This window comes from Aethina tumida, chromosome 7 (assembly GCF_024364675.1).
Source record: "Aethina tumida isolate Nest 87 chromosome 7, icAetTumi1.1, whole genome shotgun sequence".
Lineage (NCBI taxonomy): Eukaryota > Metazoa > Arthropoda > Insecta > Coleoptera > Nitidulidae > Aethina > Aethina tumida.
The window spans coordinates 7,372,008-7,389,534 of record NC_065441.1 but is presented as its reverse complement, the minus strand read 5'-3'; the positions used below and the strand labels follow the sequence as shown (position 1 = coordinate 7,389,534).

General features: G+C 32.9%; 6 protein-coding genes across 6 annotated transcripts; 3 read left to right on the top strand and 3 right to left on the bottom strand.

Annotated features, from left to right (window-relative positions):
* Positions 1-703: 703 nt before the first annotated feature.
* LOC109601216 (elastin-like) lies at positions 704-4,177 on the bottom strand. The gene is made up of 5 exons (XM_020017438.2): positions 4,139-4,177; positions 3,232-3,851; positions 3,159-3,168; positions 1,569-1,622; positions 704-1,433 (listed from the first exon to the last, which is right to left on the bottom strand). The coding sequence occupies exons 1-5, from the start codon at positions 4,175-4,177 to the stop codon at positions 849-851; spliced, it is 1,308 nt and encodes a 435-aa protein (XP_019872997.1). The 3' UTR covers positions 704-848.
* An 877-nt stretch (positions 4,178-5,054) lies between these two features.
* LOC109601215 (apomucin-like) lies at positions 5,055-6,789 on the top strand. The gene is made up of 3 exons (XM_049969974.1): positions 5,055-5,120; positions 5,631-6,444; positions 6,502-6,789. Exons 1-3 carry the CDS (start codon positions 5,109-5,111, stop codon positions 6,702-6,704), a joined length of 1,029 nt encoding a protein of 342 aa, XP_049825931.1. The 5' UTR covers positions 5,055-5,108; the 3' UTR covers positions 6,705-6,789.
* A 517-nt stretch (positions 6,790-7,306) lies between these two features.
* On the bottom strand, positions 7,307-8,311 carry LOC109601214 (acanthoscurrin-2-like). Its single transcript, XM_049969925.1, has 3 exons — positions 8,300-8,311; positions 7,938-8,151; positions 7,307-7,871 (listed from the first exon to the last, which is right to left on the bottom strand). Exons 1-3 carry the CDS (start codon positions 8,309-8,311, stop codon positions 7,513-7,515), a joined length of 585 nt encoding a protein of 194 aa, XP_049825882.1. The 3' UTR covers positions 7,307-7,512.
* Positions 8,312-10,178: 1,867 nt separating this feature from the next.
* LOC126266286 (PE-PGRS family protein PE_PGRS16-like) lies at positions 10,179-10,976 on the top strand. The gene is made up of 3 exons (XM_049969975.1): positions 10,179-10,308; positions 10,365-10,653; positions 10,712-10,976. The coding sequence occupies exons 1-3, from the start codon at positions 10,297-10,299 to the stop codon at positions 10,759-10,761; spliced, it is 351 nt and encodes a 116-aa protein (XP_049825932.1). The 5' UTR covers positions 10,179-10,296; the 3' UTR covers positions 10,762-10,976.
* A 2,019-nt stretch (positions 10,977-12,995) lies between these two features.
* On the top strand, positions 12,996-14,053 carry LOC109601213 (uncharacterized). Its single transcript, XM_020017434.2, has 3 exons — positions 12,996-13,032; positions 13,115-13,649; positions 13,707-14,053. Exons 1-3 carry the CDS (start codon positions 13,021-13,023, stop codon positions 13,787-13,789), a joined length of 630 nt encoding a protein of 209 aa, XP_019872993.2. The 5' UTR covers positions 12,996-13,020; the 3' UTR covers positions 13,790-14,053.
* A 2,325-nt stretch (positions 14,054-16,378) lies between these two features.
* Positions 16,379-17,204, bottom strand: LOC109601247 (RNA-binding protein 12-like). The gene is made up of 3 exons (XM_049969922.1): positions 17,193-17,204; positions 16,718-17,123; positions 16,379-16,662 (listed from the first exon to the last, which is right to left on the bottom strand). Exons 1-3 carry the CDS (start codon positions 17,202-17,204, stop codon positions 16,616-16,618), a joined length of 465 nt encoding a protein of 154 aa, XP_049825879.1. The 3' UTR covers positions 16,379-16,615.
* Positions 17,205-17,527: the final 323 nt, after the last annotated feature.

Below are 17,527 nucleotides of genomic sequence, written 5' to 3'. Positions count from 1 at the left end.
TTATTTCTTAAAAAAATACTACAATTGTTTTTGTTACTTCATATAATGAAGTATTAACCTTCACATTCAATTCAATTTTATAATTAAATTCTTTACTAGCATGACATATTATTATAAAATTGTCCTCCATGGAAGGTAATGATTTTGCCTAACTCTCCTTCATTGTGAGTTGACTCTGGGGTTAAGCAGCAATTAATCTTAACATAATCCCATAAAGAATCTGATCTTAAAAGATATAATAATTTGTGAACTCCAGAGCCACATTGTCTTTATTAGAAACATAGATATGATTCACATGTTATCTAATTAATATTTTATTGTGTCACCCTTTATGTGTAAGATACGAATGTTTTCAACCATTTTAAACCAGTTTATAGGACAGAGTTTTATCTAATTTTAAAACAAACACTGTTAGATGATTACTGTTTTATTGAAAACTATGATAAATGTAATTTTTGGTTAGCTTAATATTTCAGTAATGATATCAACACACTACTATAGTATTATTTCTAATTAATTTATTAGTCTATTATGGCTTTAGTAATTCAGGTAAATTAGAAAGAAATGTGTAACATTGGTAATTAATGTATATAAGTTTTGAGTGAGAAAAAGTTATTTTTTTTTACTTTCTTTCTCTAAAATCGATATAGTAAAATCTTTCATTTACATTATTTATCAACTTTTAAATAAAACACAATATATATAGGCAGTATATCTTTATACTAATTCAAAACAAAATTTGAAACAATTATTTAAATCCTAGAGAGTTATATACACATACAAACATCAATATAATAAATAGGTTCCAAGTTGAGCAGTCAAAATCATCGATCACATTGCGCAGAACTCTACCACGCCTTTGCAGTCAAACCTGCCAAGGTTGGTCCCCAAAGCCCGCTAGCGGCGACTTTACCGGAAGGACCAGCAATGACCACGGGAGCGGTTGGTGGTCCTCTTACTGCAGCTCCCAAACCAGAAACTCCGATGGTACCACCTCCATTGGTGATGAGACCGGCACCTACAGCACCTACGGCACCAACAGCAACTGGAGCTGCAACAGCAGCTGGAGCAACAAGAGCCGGGCCGGCCACGGCTACACCGGCAGTTGGTCCGATGAGACTAGCACCACCAGTTGCTGGTCCAACGATGGCGGCTCCTGAGGTGGCGGGTCCAACGATAGAGGCACCCAAAGTTGCTGGTCCTACCACAGTGGCACCCAAAGTAGATGGTCCTACGACAGAGGCTCCCAAAGTTGCGGGTCCTACGACAGAGGCTCCTAAAGTAGCGGGTCCAACGACGGTGGCCCCCAGGGTGGCGGGTCCTACAAGGGTGGCACCGAGACCTATCGGGCCAGCCAGACCGACTGCGGGAGCACCCAAACCTACGAGGGAGGCGGAGGAGTAGACTGCCAAACAGGCGAAAACTGCGACAAACTAAAAAGAGAAGTGGCAATTAGGTATATGTTTAAAGAAATTGATAAAGTGAAAATAAAATTTCTACACAAATTAAAACACAAACTAGTAAATATTGAAAAGATTAAGAAAAAGGGGTTGGCTTTTCTTTCTTACCAATGTGTTCATGATTATAGGTTGAGGTGACAACTGGTACAGATTTTGCAAAATCTGATATATTTATATATAACCAAACGGCCTTGTTTCAAGTACGGAATAATAAACGCCCCGACATTTTTCAATCTATATGTCTTACCAAGTATTCCTGTTGCCTTACATCAGATTATTTTTTGAAATGCATCTCATAAAAATTTGTGTTATTCATTTTCATAAAGGCGTAAATCTTATTTTATCATATCATATTGTTCATAAGATTAAGATGCAGTTTTTGGCATTTAAGAGTCAAATTGAGAAATATTAAAAATATCAAGAAAAAAAATGAATTATGAAGTAAACATATTAAAAATTTAAATAAATATGTCTTTTTGGTGTCGCCCGTTATCGAGGAAATTTTATTAAGTATAAGAGACACTTTTTGGAAAAAACAAATTGAAAATGAATATATTAATAAAAATATTGTTGAGGATTTACTTATTTAAGTAAATATATTTCAAAATTAAACAAAGACATTTTTTCTGGTATTTCTGGTTGTTGAGGAAATGCAGTAATATGCATTTTTAAAATAATTCTAATTTTATCGTATAATTAACATTATTTGCCAATAAACAAATAAACAAAGTACAGTATTTGTGGTTTGACAATGAACGTGATTGTCCTATAACAACACAATTCTTCGGTATTACATCATCCAGTTCCTGAAGTCTCGGTACTCTGGAGCCACACCAACATTTTTGTTGGTTATTTTATATTGCACCAAGGATTTCACTCTAATTTTTCGTTAGATTGTAATTAAATCTTAATTACTTATTTATTTATATTTTATGGTTTGTTGATTTAAATTAAACTTGCTTAGATTTAGTATATTGCATAATAATCATTTTACTGTAAAAACATTGAATTGTTTTTACTTAACTTTCTTAATGCAAATTTTCTCTGACGTAAGTGATGAATTAAAATATATTGCTGTTGCACCATATTTTAACAATTTTTAACAATTTTTAAAATTTTTTATTAACAGCATAAATGTTGACAAATATTCAATGTTTTTAAATAAAAAAATATATATTCAGACATATATAAATATATGTCAACCCAATGAGGTAAAAGATATTTCTAATGATTATTTGTTTTATATATTATTTATTCACTGTTTAAAATATATTTTTTGAGAAAATATCCAAAATCGTTTAACTCTGCTTAAATGATAATACGTTTTATTTCTATCTTTGCTACATCACAACGACTCTCATCACTTTTATCAATTATGTTTTTTTATTTGAAGACAATTATTTATTAATTATTATTTATACACTTGTTTTAGGTTTTCAGATGTAAAGTAAGAATAGAAAATAATAATTGAAAATTATTAAATTAACAAAAAATTGTTTAACTAATTTTAGGTAATATTATTATTTAGTACCAAATAAACTTTTATTTCATTGTTTTTATTTATTTTATTATTAAAACAGATATTAATGAGATTAACTCATAATAATTTTTAACCTAATTAACAAATAACAATCAAGATTAAATTTAAAATAAAATACAGATGTTAATTCAAAACATTATATTTATACACATACAAACAATTGAACGACTATAATTCACAAATAAATTACGTATCATTGAGGCCCATTATAAACATCTCACAGTCCTCTACCATCCCTTTAATCCCAATCCCAGTCCCAAACCGAGTGGTGCACGGACAATGCCGGGGGCGGCCACGGCCAGAGCGGGGGCAGCAACAACACCGGTGGCAGTAATCGAACCAGCCACAACTCCTCCAGCGGTAATGGCACCAGCGGACACCGGTCCGGCGGCAATGGAACCAGCGGATACTGGTGCGGCGGCAATAGCTCCAGCGGACACTGGACCGGCGGCAATGGCTCCGGCGGACACTGGTCCGGCGGCAATGGCTCCAGCGGACACTGGTCCGGCGGCGATGGCTCCGGCGGATACTGGGGCGGCGGCGATTGCACCAGCTGAAACTGGAGCGGCGAGGATGCCTCCGGCGGCGACCGGAGCGGCGAGGAGGCCACCGGCGGCGACGGGACCAGCGAGCAGGCCTCCGGCGGCGATTCCGGGCACCGCGATTCCGGCGCGTGCTCCTATCAGTGCGGGGCCGGCGGCGACGGCCAATGGGGCGGCAATGCCGATGCCGGCTGGGCCGATTGGTCCGGCGGAGGTTACGATGCCGGAGGGTCCTTTGAGGATGGCGCCGCCAAGACCGATGCCCGAGCCGGAGGCGTAGACGGCCAAGCAGGCAAGGACTGTGACGAACTAAAAAGGATTCGGTTACTCCAAAATTAGTCGATTTAAATATTATGTATGTTGATAACATAAAATATTTACAATACACATTTCTATTATATAAATATTAATTAATATAAAAATGTTTGTTAGACTTTCTCATAAACTAAAAAAATACACAGTATAAAAAATTAATTTAATCACTTATGTAAAAAATATTTTCTAGGCTAATTGACATAAAATTAAATATATTAAAAGTGTGTGTGTATGAATCTGGGTGTAACAATGATCATTTACATAATGGTACTATTTCTTACCAATGCGTTCATGATTCTAGATTGTGGTGACTGTAACATTTTACAAAATCCCCTGCTATTTATACGAGCATAAACGGCCTTGTTTCATATGCGGAATTAATCACTGAACTATATTATATTATTTGTGTTCTGAAATATTTTTATATGTTAACTCATCTACTCCTTCAAAAAAATATCAAAGTTGATTTAATATGATTATTAAATAAAGAAATTTGGAATTTTATTAGTTAAACTTTAATTTTAATTGTCTTTTATGATTGGTATAGGAAAACTACTACCTAAAAAAATTGTTTCGTAATAAGCAACAGCTTATGTGGCTACACTATTTAAATTTATATTGTTCATTATAAGAAACTTTAATCCGTGGGAAACAAGAAAATATTTTAATTTGAGCATAGAATAATTTTTTTATATCAAAACTGAGAAATAATGTAATTTTGAAATAAGATATTTTTAAAAATTCTGAGCTTAAATATTGTTGTATGTAGATTTTTTGGTATCCATAAGCACCGAATTAAACAGAATAATTTTAATGATATTTATTAATCAGTAAAAATAATTCAAAGATGAAATTGATCCACATAAAATAAATTCTTCCGGAATCTAAATATTGATTGTGTAATTGATTTAATTGATATTTGTTAATAATTTTAACTTATTTAATTAGTTATTTATACAAATACATCTTCAATAATTAAAAATCTGGTATTTTTATCAGCAAATAAAATCTTATCAACCATCTAGCATTATTACATCATTCATTTCTTCCAAGTCAAAGGACTTTAATCCACCTAGCACACTCACCGATTTTTCAGATCACTGATAATGCATATGTTATAAATAATATAACTGTTGTCAATATTAAAAATAAAACTTAATGAATTCTCGAGTCTGGTGCAAGGCCATATGGGCTTGTATAAATTTCCTGGGGTGATAAAATGCGCACACAGTCGCCCTGGCGTTAGCCATCATGAGTATACTGGTAAGAAAGAAAAGTAGTTTTTAATTGTTTTATTTTTGTTTTTATAACAGTCTGATGTTAAAGTATTATGATAAATAGTCAAAATAAAATGTATTATATCAAATATGCTGAATTTCCACTTTTATCTTTGAGATTTACATGTAAAGCCTAATCAAGGAAGAAAGAGCTTCGTAAAAATATTGCATTAACAATTTTTAGCATTAAATTGTAATATGGTCAAATATTTCAAATGTATAGAATATTAAAACAAAGTAAAGACCTAACTTTGATGGTACCTCGTACATGAATTTCTATTAATTTTATGATGATCATTGCCACATTCCATCTCCACTCTCGACTCTTAAAGCTGAATATCATTAAAGTTCAAGGGTTTATAACTACTAAACAACTTTGCCAATTAAATTGATGCAGTATCATCTCAGATTTCTAACCATGAACATATTGGTAAGAAAGCAACGTTTTAAAACTATTAAAATTATCAAGAAATTGCCAAAATGTAATCTGTTCTAGCTTGTATCAGTGATAGCCTCTTTGGCTGTGCACGCATCAGCTTCAGGCATCGGCTTGGATGCCCTCACCTTAAAAGGTGCCGCAGGGTCCATAACAACAGGACCGTTAGCCTTAAATGGTCTTGATCTCAGTTTGGGAGGACTTTTGGCTCCTGGTTGGGCCAACGGCCTCGTTGCTCCAGCAGTTAGTGCCGGTACAGTGATCGCTCCCGCCGTCGCCGCTAAATCACTTGTAGTGCCACCTATTAGTGCCGCGTCCTTAATTGCTCCCGCCGTTGCGGCCACATCACTTATTGCGCCCGCTACGAGTGCCGGTGCTTTAATTGCCCCCGCAGTGGCTGGTAAAACCGTCATCACTCCTGCCGTCTCGTCTGGTGCGACCATTATTGGACCTTCCGTGCTTAAGGGCGCCGCTTTAGCAGCACCTGCTGCCATCACAGCTGGTGGTGCTTCAATCGTTGGCCCTTCGGCAGCTGCTACATCCATAGTGGGTCCATCAGCCGCGCCCGCAAGCATCATTGGACCTTCTGCTGCTCTTGCAGCTCCAGCTGTAGTGGGTAAAGCTGCGGCAGCTCAAGCGATTGTCGGACCAGTCGCACCCGCAGTATCAGTTGTCGGGCCAGTGGCGCCTGGAGCATCAGTTGTCGGACCATCTACTGCACCAGTTAATGTGGTGGGACCCAGCGCAGCTGGAGCTTCAATCATCGGACCATCCGCTTTGGGACTTTTGGGTCTTCCCGGTTTGGTAGCACCAGCTGTTGCTGCTGCATCAGCCGTAGCTGCTGCTCCAGCTCTTGCGTCACCTGCTGCGTTGGGTAAGCTATTTAAAAAATAGTCTTATGGTATGTTATTAATTATTTAATTTGTTGTAGGTTTGGGAAGTCTTCAATTAGGAGGATTAGGTCTCAGAACAGCTGATCTTGGTCTGGGTCTTGGAGCGATTACTGATATTTCCAAAACTATTATCACTAACGGAGGTGGTACCATAAATTTAAGTGCACGAGGTGCTTTGGTTAATGGACCAGCAGTTGCACCAACTGCTTTGAGGGGACCATCTGGAAAAATACTTGCTTAAAGAGGAATAAGATTGTGTGAACTGGCTACATATTTATTATTAATTGTAAATACATATTAGGTAATTATATATTTTTACAAAAAGGTAAAGGGGTTTTATTTAGAATATGTAATATATTTTTCACTTCTATTAAAAAATAGAACTGTTAAGTATTAAATAATGATATAATATCTAGTACTACAAAATACAAATACACAATGATTTAGATCATTTTAAATTACAATAGGATGTATAATTTGTGAGTTTATGAAGTTAATAAAGCAATGAACAAAATTTACTTTTATTGACATTTCATCTAAATTCTAAGAATTAATATTCATATTTGGTAATAGCTGTAAAATTATAATTAAAAACAAATGCAACTATAAATACTGAATACTGAATTATATTTATTCAGTGCATTTTATTTTTAAAATTTATTCTAAAATTATATTTCAATAGACCTGTGAAAGGTATGGTATAGGATTTTTTAACCAAAAACTAATAACTAAATAATAAAATAAAGTTAAATTAAAAATCATATTAAATATTACCATATTTTTTTCTGAAATTTAATTATTTATAATATATAAAATACAAATAAAACAAACTTTAATTGACATTTATTTATTTTTTTTTTCTTTTTTATATTTTGCTTTATAAAAAGTTTTGGGTAGACCCGAACTAAACTAACTTATATACAGGTAACTATTTTTCTTAATCTAATCACACAACCAATAAATTAATGTAATTCAACATTTTTCAGATCAGGCCACCCAAATCCGAGGTAATCATTGACTACGGTAAACATAAATTATAGTATTGCAGTCTACCATCCTTTTCCTCCAAGAGCTAAAGTAGGTCCCCAAAGACCATCGGCAGCTACTTTGCCAGCTGGTCCGGCAACCACGACAGGAGCAGTTGGTGGCCCCCTCACGACGGCACCATGTCCACTTACACCAATAGTACCACCACCGTTGGTGATAAGACCACCTCCCAGACCAACGACAGCACCATGACCAAGTCCCCATCCACCAAGTCCTACTCCACCAAGACCTACGCCTCCATGACCTACGCCTCCAAGACCTATTCCTCCAAGACCTATTCCTCCAAGACCTATTCCTCCAAGACCTACTCCTCCAAGGCCTAATCCAAGTCCATGACCTCCAAGACCTCCAAGTCCAATACCTACAAGTGTTGAAGGAAATAATTGAATTATCTATTAATATAAATTCAAGGGAAAGAAACACTAACCTGGAGCAACAATTCCGGCAGGAGCAGCAATAGGGACCGGCGCTGCGATGGCTGGAGCGGCCAAGATAGCACCATGCCCAAGTCCAACTCCTGCAGGTCCAGTGGGTCCAATAGGACCGGCATCTGTCACAATACCAGATGGACCTTTCAAAATTACTCCTCCAGGTCCTGAAGCGGCCGTGAAAACAACCACAGAGGCAAAGACAGCTACGAACTAAAAATATAAAGTTATAGATGGTAAGGTAGTTTAATAGATAATTTTCGAAATCATTGAAAATAACTAATGGGATAATAACATTTCCTGGTGTATTACCCCGCAGTAATTTCAATAAATTTGCACTGTAAGGTCATTGAATACACACCAAAGTGTTCATGTTTAACTGGAAAGTCTTGTGGTACTAATATGCCTCCTGTATTCAAATGTTAGTTTTATACTTTAACAACGGCCTTGCTTGGACGCATGAAATGGTATTTGTCCATAAAACAATTTTTTCTAACGAACTTGCACTGTTTTGTATCTACATATATTATCGTATATCACAAAATATTATTATTTTAATTACAGATCGGCATATTTTATTGTTTGATCGGCTGCTAGAAGTAACGGGTTTGACCTATGGTAGGAAAAGCACAATTATGCCATTGAGGGAATGATTTATTGGTTTAGTTTATAAGTTGAGTGTGCTTGTATAATACCATATTTTTAGTGCCCTCAGAAACGTTAAATGTCTGTTTTAAATCAATTCAATCTGTAACTACTTTGGATAATTTAACAATTAATAGGAACTGAATATTTAAATCAAACAGTATGAAAATACTAATTATTTCTTCATAAAACAATAAATCATGTAAGTTTTACAATAATTTAGTGTGTTATTTCGCTGTAGAATAGTAAAATTTTGATATAGATATTAAAAATATTGACCAGATTATTTGCGATCGACTTTTTCAATTTTATTTACAATCTGTTAATAAATTGAGTGAATTTTTGTCGTTATACAATAGCAGCAACACACCTACACGGCCTTGAAGGAGTTTCCGTTTTGTTCCAAATAGCTGTGCAAATAGTAAAATGCGATGGATAATTGCATCTTTGATTATTTAAATGAGTCACATTGTGATATTGATATTGTTCTAAGACTATGTAATTACCTTTTTTTATTGCTTTTTTTATTTTCATTCTTTAAGGTTAAATTATTTTATCTAAAATCTTTAATATAATATTAATTTCTCCTGAATCTTCTCAATCTCTGGTTCAACATGTTTAAATTTGTTATGTATTATGTTAAAATATGTAGCTACAATTCAATATAATAAACTTGTTCCATAATGACACAGTAGCGTAGATTGTGGGGGATGTTTCTATTTTTTTGTCTCATTTTACTTACCAATGAATATTTTTTAAAACTATTAAGCTTTTCATATTCTTTACACAATTTAGAAGAAAAAGGTACTCTTTATTCATATTGATTATCATAGCTTTTTTTAAGATATTTCAGTTTAAATCTTGAAAGAAAATTAAAGTCACAATAAATATGTATTATCTCAAAAACGGTTGTGATAATTAAAGTCAAGAGTGCCTTTTACCTTAAAAATTTTTTAAGAATTTGTAAAACTTAATAGTATAAATAAAATATATTCAGTGGCATAGAAAAATGGATGAGGAAAAGAGATGGACCCTTCATAATCAACGCCACTGTAACAGTATGGAAAAAATGTATTACATTGAATTGTGAGCATCTATTTCAGGATAATACATATCAAATGTAAACATACATACATGTTATAGATATATGACAAAGAAATTTAAATTTAGGGGTCTCAAATTGTGACCACCCATTTTAGAAACAATTTATAAAATTAAAAAAAGCATCGTTTTTGAATAAAATATCTTATTTTGTTGTTAAAACAAAGTTGTGAATGTTTTATAAAATTAAATAAAAAAAATATTTTTTGGGTGAATTAATAAAAATTAAACGTTGAACAACTTTTGAGCCTGATCACATTCAATGAGCAATTCAAATAAACTGAAGTGTAACGTACCCAGTTTCTTTTATACATAACTAGTGCAATTTTTATTAAAGGCGTGCCCATCTTGATTTTCCTATTAGCAATTTCCTCCATAAATTATCACCTTCGCAATGATTTGCTGTTTAATAATTAGATCAAGCCCCTCACATAAATGTTCATTGAACATTAATCTATCATATGAAGTCATATAGAAATTTTTTTTTAATGACGATCATTTTCTTGAAGGCCAATGTCACCACACGCACCTAAGATGATTCAAGGTATATATAGGATTCCATAATTCCTATCATCGCAGTTCTTCAGATCGTCAGCTTCCACCAGCCACAACATGAACGCATTGGTAAGTTAAAACCATTTAGTACTACATCACACTGCCATGTGATTTATTTATTGTAGATTTTCACCCTTCTGTGTGCCCTTTCCTACGCCTCAGCCGCACCATCCTGGGGACACGGAGCCATCGTTGCGGGACCCGCTGGAATTGTGACTGGACACGGAGCCATTGGAGCTTGGGGTGGTCATGGTGGCACCATCATTGCCGGTCCTTCATCAGCCGGCGCCGTTGTAGCAGGACCTGGACTCGGTCTTGGATGGGGACACGGCCTTTGGGGACATGGACTGTGGGGCCATGGGGTACGTGTACAGGGACCCGCCGTCGTGCCAGCCACCATTTCTGGACCATCCGGTAATATTATCTTTGGTATGAAATAGATTTTGTGGCTAATGAGCACGTTTATGCTTAGGTACTATTCACTCACCTGGTACTTGGGGCCATCATGGTCACATTTGGTGAGCCTAAATTGTGAGGATATCCAAAAGAACATAATGAGTAAACTTTTTACTAACACTTGGATTCGACTGTTAAAAATCTCTTGTTCACGGTGTTAGTAGATTTGTTTATGACTAAAGAAAACTATGATGACACTGCCTGAAAACTGATTAACGTTTTTATTTATTGTATGTATAGCAAAATTATAGTGTTCAATAAAGAATTAAAGAATTCTCAAATTAATCTTTTATTTGCATTATAAATACATATATAGACACATCTGTCTGTGGTACCCGTAAAACATTATGAAAACTAATAATTCCAAGTAATTAATGGAGTAAGAATAACTTAAAAATCAATTTCTTGTCATTATTTTTTAAATTATTAATATATAATCATAGCTTCTCTCGCTTCTATATAAATACAAAAATAAATTAGTTAACAAATTAACATTAGCAATTGTTTAGAATCATGCCCCCACCTATTTTCAGCCATAAAAAATCCAAAAATTGAGCTTTCGACAAATTTTGAAACTTATATGAAAAAAAAAAAAAAAAAAAAATACTAATTTTTATTTTTTTATGAATTTTTGTATATTTAACAATTTTTATTAAAATGAAGTTTCATAAAAAATCATAAGAGATTATTTGCTATAACACAGATTTAATTTGACGTGTAACAAAATAATGCGATTTCTCTTAAACCACAAGATTTAAATCGCACCTATCTGAAACTTTCATTTGAAATTAACGATCGTGAACGGGAACATTTGGTCGAAAAGTGCCCGGACTTAGTCCGGTGCCCCATAAATAACTTTAACGATAAGCCAAAGCCATTCAACCATGAAACATACCTTTGAAATACGGTAAGGTTGTCTAAACATTGAAAAAAATATGCAGACACAAAAACATTTTTTCCGTTGCCACCATTGTGTAAGTACACGTGAAGTGATCACGATATTGCAAAGTACGCATAATCGTGTTTTTTTTATATTAATAATAAAAAAGATCACGAATTAATTCACGCTTGTATAATTAATAATTGCGAGCTATTAACTTAGATAATTTGCAAGCCTTAATCTACATTACATATTTGTAGGTGTATGTCAGGGATTTCAGTTTTACATGCAAATTGCTGGAAATAAATTAAATTTTTATGTTTGTATTAAAAATTGCCCTAAAAACATTTTATTTTAAAATCTCTGATAATATGTTTAAATTTAATTGTAATCAAGATATTTTTTAAATAATAGTGTTTTAAAACACCCACATTAAATCCTAAATAAGAAATAATTGGTTTTTACATTCAAAATGAATAAAACATATTTATATAAAAACAATCAATATAATCAGAATTAGAAACATTTTATTAAAATACCATAAACACATAATATATAATATATATATATTAAAGAATTAATCAGCATTTACATATAAAATGAATATAAAAACATATTTACATAAAAATAATTAATAATCTTATAAGCTCTACATTTAATTTATTTTATGCAAGGAAACTATGTTAAAAATATTGCATGCCATTGGAAAATTAGAATAATTTGTTAGTTTAAAATAAGCAAAAATAGTGGTTAATAAAATCACTAATAAATTACCCTTCGGGAACAGGTTTTCCTTAAGATTACTATATAATTCATTTCATAATTATTCATTTATTCAGTTTCTGTTACATTATCCTGTTAAAAACTCGCTATACAATGACAACAATTACTTAAGTATAAATTGTTATAGTGCTTAAATTGCATAATAATTATTTTAATTGAGAAAATTATTTTAATATCTCACTTTTTTATCTAAAGTTCAATTAGACTTTTAGCTTTTTGTGTTCCATTTAAATTCTATAGCCAATAAAACAGTACATAGTTATTTTAATTGAAATTTATATACCAGTGGGCAGTTTTATGTGACTGCTTTTTCTAAAACAAATTATTCTCCAATTTAATATTCCATTGTCTGTTTTGCAGGAATATATAATTTAAATATCCGTCGCCATTTCAAATGATCAAAGTAATAATAATTATGTAGATCGATATAGCAAATATTAACAATTATATGTTCCCATGCAAGTCAACCTACTTTGTGAAATAGTTCAAAGCGTTAACTAGAATGTAAAATGAAAATCATGTCCGCATGAACCTTTTTTCAGCGACAATTCCGTATAGTTTAAGCGAAGGTCGTAATTCGAAATGACCAGAGTATATAAGCTGGGGTAAATGGTTCATTCAGCATATTGTTTGGTTACGGACATTATCGATCTCTTAGGAATATGAATACCTTAGTAAGTAATTTAAATTTAATATTAATTTTTGAAAATTATTTAAATTTTCATTAGAAAAGTAACATTAGTTAATATTTTTTAGCTCGTCACTTTGTTCGCCGTTGTGGCCGCAGTCGCAGCTGCTCCATCAGGCATCGGTCTTGGACTTGGACTTGGCCACGGTGTAGGACTTGGACTTGGAGGCGTAGCACTTGGTGGACTTGGACACGGAGGCATAGGACTTGGCGGTCTTGGACACGGTGCCCTCTTGGCAGGACCAGTCGGACATGGTGCACTTTTGGCAGGACCTGTAGGACCAGCTGCTTCTATCGTAGGACCATCCACCCACGGAGCTGCCGTCGTTGGACCAGTAGCCGGACCAGCTTTGGTTTCTGGACCAGTTAACCATGGCGCCGCTATCGTAGGACCAGTGGCTCATGGTGCTGCTCTTGTGGGACCAGTTGCTCACGGTGCTGCTCTTGTTGGTCCAGCTTTGGCTGGCCCAATTGGTTTGGGTGTTGGAATTGGACATGGCGCTGGTTTGATCACCAATGGAGGTGGAGCTATCGGAGTCAGCGGACATGGTGCCGTTGTCAAAGGACCACCAACTGCTCCTGTTACCATCTCTGGACCAGCTGGTATGTTATAACATAACATAGTCAACTGTAATCTTCATGTGACTAATTTATTTTTAGGTGCCGTTCATGCTGACGGTTTATGGGGACCAACTCTTGCTGGACTTCATGGAGCTGCCGGTCATGGGGGTCATGGTTGGTAAATCCATTACCAAACAATAGTATTCCATTCAAAATTATTGTAAACTGTTTTATAACATGTTAGTTAATAGAAAATTTCACTGGAGATGTCGATCTCTTGGAGAGATTTTTGTTTCTGTTTGTTATAAAGCAAGTTACGTTCCGGAAAGACTTACCTATATACAACAACTACTGCCTCTTCCATATGACTATGATTTTGTAAATTGTGTATATTTATTATAATTTATGACTGCAAGTGTAAAGTGTTCAATAAAGGATTTAATTAATATTATGGTTTTATTCTTATTACTTGTGTAAATTTGTTAATAAAACATAAAATTTGGTTTCATATATATATTTTATATAGAATTACATTATTATTTAACATACTCATTATGTTAAATTTCACATTTCATATTTATTTCATACATCCATTCAAAATATTATCGTTTCATAATCTGACTAATTAATTAGTCAGAATAGTCGTACTCCAAAACAATCTCATAACCCTTATAATCCATTTTATCTAATAATGATTTTATTTCCTTCATTATTTGTTTTATGAAGGCAATTTTCATCTTGAATTGTTCGGAAAAAAGGGTCAATCTGAAGCGAAAGTCTTGCCTTTTTATCACAGATTCTTCTATATCATCACAAACAAAGCTCTGGCCAACACTTTTATCATCCAGCTTGATTAGAATATCTCTTATTGATAATTTAACATTATCTATGTCTCCGAGGAAGTCGGATTCGAAGGTCGGTTTCAACGTTGTATCAAGACATTTCACCTCATTCATTTTACCTTTGTCCTCTCTAATTATTAACAACAAATTGAGTCCTACAACGGAATGCGGGTCGAAGTAGTGGAGGTGATTATCAGAATATTTGGTTTCCAAAAATTTTATAATGTTATATAAAAGATTCTTGTCCATCGTGGTGTCTGTTGTCTTGGTAGAAAGCTTGGGTCAATACTCAAATATTAAATATAATTTGGTTCAATATATAGTGCATAGGTATACTTCTAATAGAAACCAGGCAATATTACCTGATTAAAAATAATTTAATCATCTAGGTGAAAAATTTACCACATTAATTGCCTGTGGTGATTAAATGTGTTTTCAACATATGCCTGTCTTAAACCATGTTCTAGTTTACAAAAGAATTATCTTTTCTGATTTTCAAATCTCTTTATTACATTTTAATATTTTCTATTGAATTCTGTTTGCTTCCTTGAATTACAACACCAACTTCAAAAAATAATTTAATTTTTAGTTCTAATATCACTTTTTATTAATTAAACTCAAATTTGAGCTTTTCCTTAACTCAGTAAATATTTGAAGAATTTATAAACTATTTACAATTGGTTGTAGGAAGAAATTAACATTTGTATGAATGATGTAATGGATAATGCAGTAATTGATATTGAATAATGTTGATTCAATGGGTCAATGCATTCTAAAGTAGTACACGAAGACGTTCGTTATGTCTTGATATGTGTTGTATATTAAAAATAAAAAACCTATATAGAACAATTTGATTATTATTTATGATATGTATTAAAACGAAAAACTAATGTTGAATAATGAATAACTTTTAATGATCCCTTTATTGCTCATGTAATACTAATATATGTGTGAGCGTATAAATTATATGACAAAGCTATAAAGTAGTAGTATATTTTCATTTATATATAGGTGGTTATCATGTAATTAAGAATGATAATTTCTTGAAGAAGTAGATACAAAATGTCGCCTCGTAATGAGAAGAAACAAAGAATTCTTTTGCCAATTTATAATTTTCTTCTAATAATTTATTCATTTTCCATAACCACTATAATATTTATTAAAAATTTGTACTTTGTATACAAATGTTAAATTAAATATCACAAATTTAATCGTTAAAAATCACCTACAAAATTAAAATTGCTGTAACCATGCTCAGCTCAATTAAGAAAAATATATGTAAAATTTTATAGAATATGGTAGTTTCTGTTACTCTATAAAACGACAATAAAAAATTAGTATTATTTTAACAGCTCATATTAAATAAAACATTCACTCATTCATTTTAAAAAGTTTCTGTGATAATGGCCACTACTGTATATCTATTCACATTATTTTAATATTCTGTTTTTCAACATATTGCAAGCTCATAAAAATCCATCAACTTTATGATTAACAGTGATTTACTAAAAATATTCTTATATTTTTAAAACGTTGAATCTTTCAATTAGTAATATATGTATTAATATTAATTATAATTTGTAAATAATTAATATTACAGGTCTACGTATACATGTCACATACGGTTAATGACTATTGTGAAAGGTCGTGAGTATATATATATATATATATATATATATATATATATATATATATTAATAATAATTATTATATTATTATAATATAAATTCTTATAAATAATTATAAAATTAAAACTAAAATAAACATTGAAATCTGTACAAGAGAATGAGAAAATATTTTAAGACATTTTATTAATATTAATATATTTAACAATATATATATATATATATATATATATATATATATATATATATATATATATATATATATATATATATATATAAAATATGTAAAAATAAAACAATTAAATTTAATAAATCATTTATTGAACACTTTAGGGTTGCAGTCATTAATTTTTATAAATATACAAAATATACAAATCATAATCCTAAGACAGAGGCAGAAAGTATAGTAGGTTTTCCTTAAGGTAAGTTGTATTGTAAAAAGTAGAAACAAAAATTTCACACAATATATGTGGAATATTTTATATTAACTAACTTGTTACCAAAAAACTTACGGAACTTTTGAAATGATTAATTAAATCATTTACCAACCATGAACACCATGGCCCCAAACTCCACCATGGATGGCACCTAAAAATATAATAAATATATTATAAAGCCAACATTTCAAATACAAATATCTTACCGCCGAGAACTGCTCCATGATGCACGGGTCCTACCAAGGCAGCCCCATGATGAACTGGTGCGACCAAAGCGGCACCATGATGTACCGGGCCGGCGAGAGCGGCGCCATGATGTACTGGCCCGACAAGCGCAGCTCCTTGGTGAACGGGACCGACGAGTGTGGCTCCTTGGTGAACTGGTCCGGCGAGGGCGGCTCCTTGGTGCACGGGACCTACGAGGGTGGCCCCGTGATTGACGGGTCCGGCGAGGACAGCTCCGGGATTGATAGGTCCGGCCAAAACGGCTCCGTGGTTTACCGGTCCGGCCAAAAGGGCTCCGTGACCGAGACCGATGCCGGATGGGGCGGCAGAAGCTGCGGCGACAATTGCGAACAGAGTGACGATCTGAAAGGTATTTTTCGTCTTAGACTACTTGGGTTATATTAATGAATTCACTATTTTGTTAGTGGATTTCTATTCAATGTAGTTCTGCCTTACCAAAGCGTTCATGATTACTGCTGGTTAATGCACAATAAAAATAATTTTACCCCGCATTATATAGTTTAGTAGTATCAATTGTCACTTGACCTTCGTGTTTCATAATTGCCGTTCAAATTTATTCTTATTTTATTAAGATTATTAAGAGACCATGTCAAATTTGCAATGCAAAAGCTTAACAAATGCATAAAAAAATATAAGAAGTATATTGTATTTCTTTTCTCAGTAAGTATTAATAAAAGGTATTAAAGAAATATTATATATATACCAATATATCCTTTATTAGTAAATACTTAAATTACATAATATTGGAACATGAAAAATAATTTCCTTAT

Excerpts from the sequence above, each read along its gene's own strand:
- LOC109601216 (XM_020017438.2), bottom strand. The coding sequence starts at position 4,177 with ATGTTACAGTCACCACAATCTAGAATCATGAACGCATTG. Across the intron at positions 3,852-4,138 it reads CTAGAATCATGAACGCATTG|TTCGTCACAGTCCTTGCCTG; the intron begins GTAAGAAATAGT and ends AATCCTTTTTAG. Across the intron at positions 1,434-1,568 it reads CTATAATCATGAACACATTG|TTTGTCGCAGTTTTCGCCTG; the intron begins GTAAGAAAGAAA and ends TTCTCTTTTTAG.
- LOC109601215 (XM_049969974.1), top strand. Across the intron at positions 6,445-6,501 it reads TGCGTCACCTGCTGCGTTGG|GTTTGGGAAGTCTTCAATTA; the intron begins GTAAGCTATTTA and ends AATTTGTTGTAG.
- LOC126266286 (XM_049969975.1), top strand. Across the intron at positions 10,654-10,711 it reads CACCATTTCTGGACCATCCG|GTACTATTCACTCACCTGGT; the intron begins GTAATATTATCT and ends GTTTATGCTTAG.
- LOC109601247 (XM_049969922.1), bottom strand. Across the intron at positions 16,663-16,717 it reads TCATGGAGCAGTTCTCGGCG|GTGCCATCCATGGTGGAGTT; the intron begins GTAAGATATTTG and ends TTATATTTTTAG.
- LOC109601213 (XM_020017434.2), top strand. Across the intron at positions 13,650-13,706 it reads TACCATCTCTGGACCAGCTG|GTGCCGTTCATGCTGACGGT; the intron begins GTATGTTATAAC and ends ATTTATTTTTAG.
- LOC109601214 (XM_049969925.1), bottom strand. Across the intron at positions 7,872-7,937 it reads TGCCGGAATTGTTGCTCCAG|GTATTGGACTTGGAGGTCTT; the intron begins GTTAGTGTTTCT and ends CAACACTTGTAG.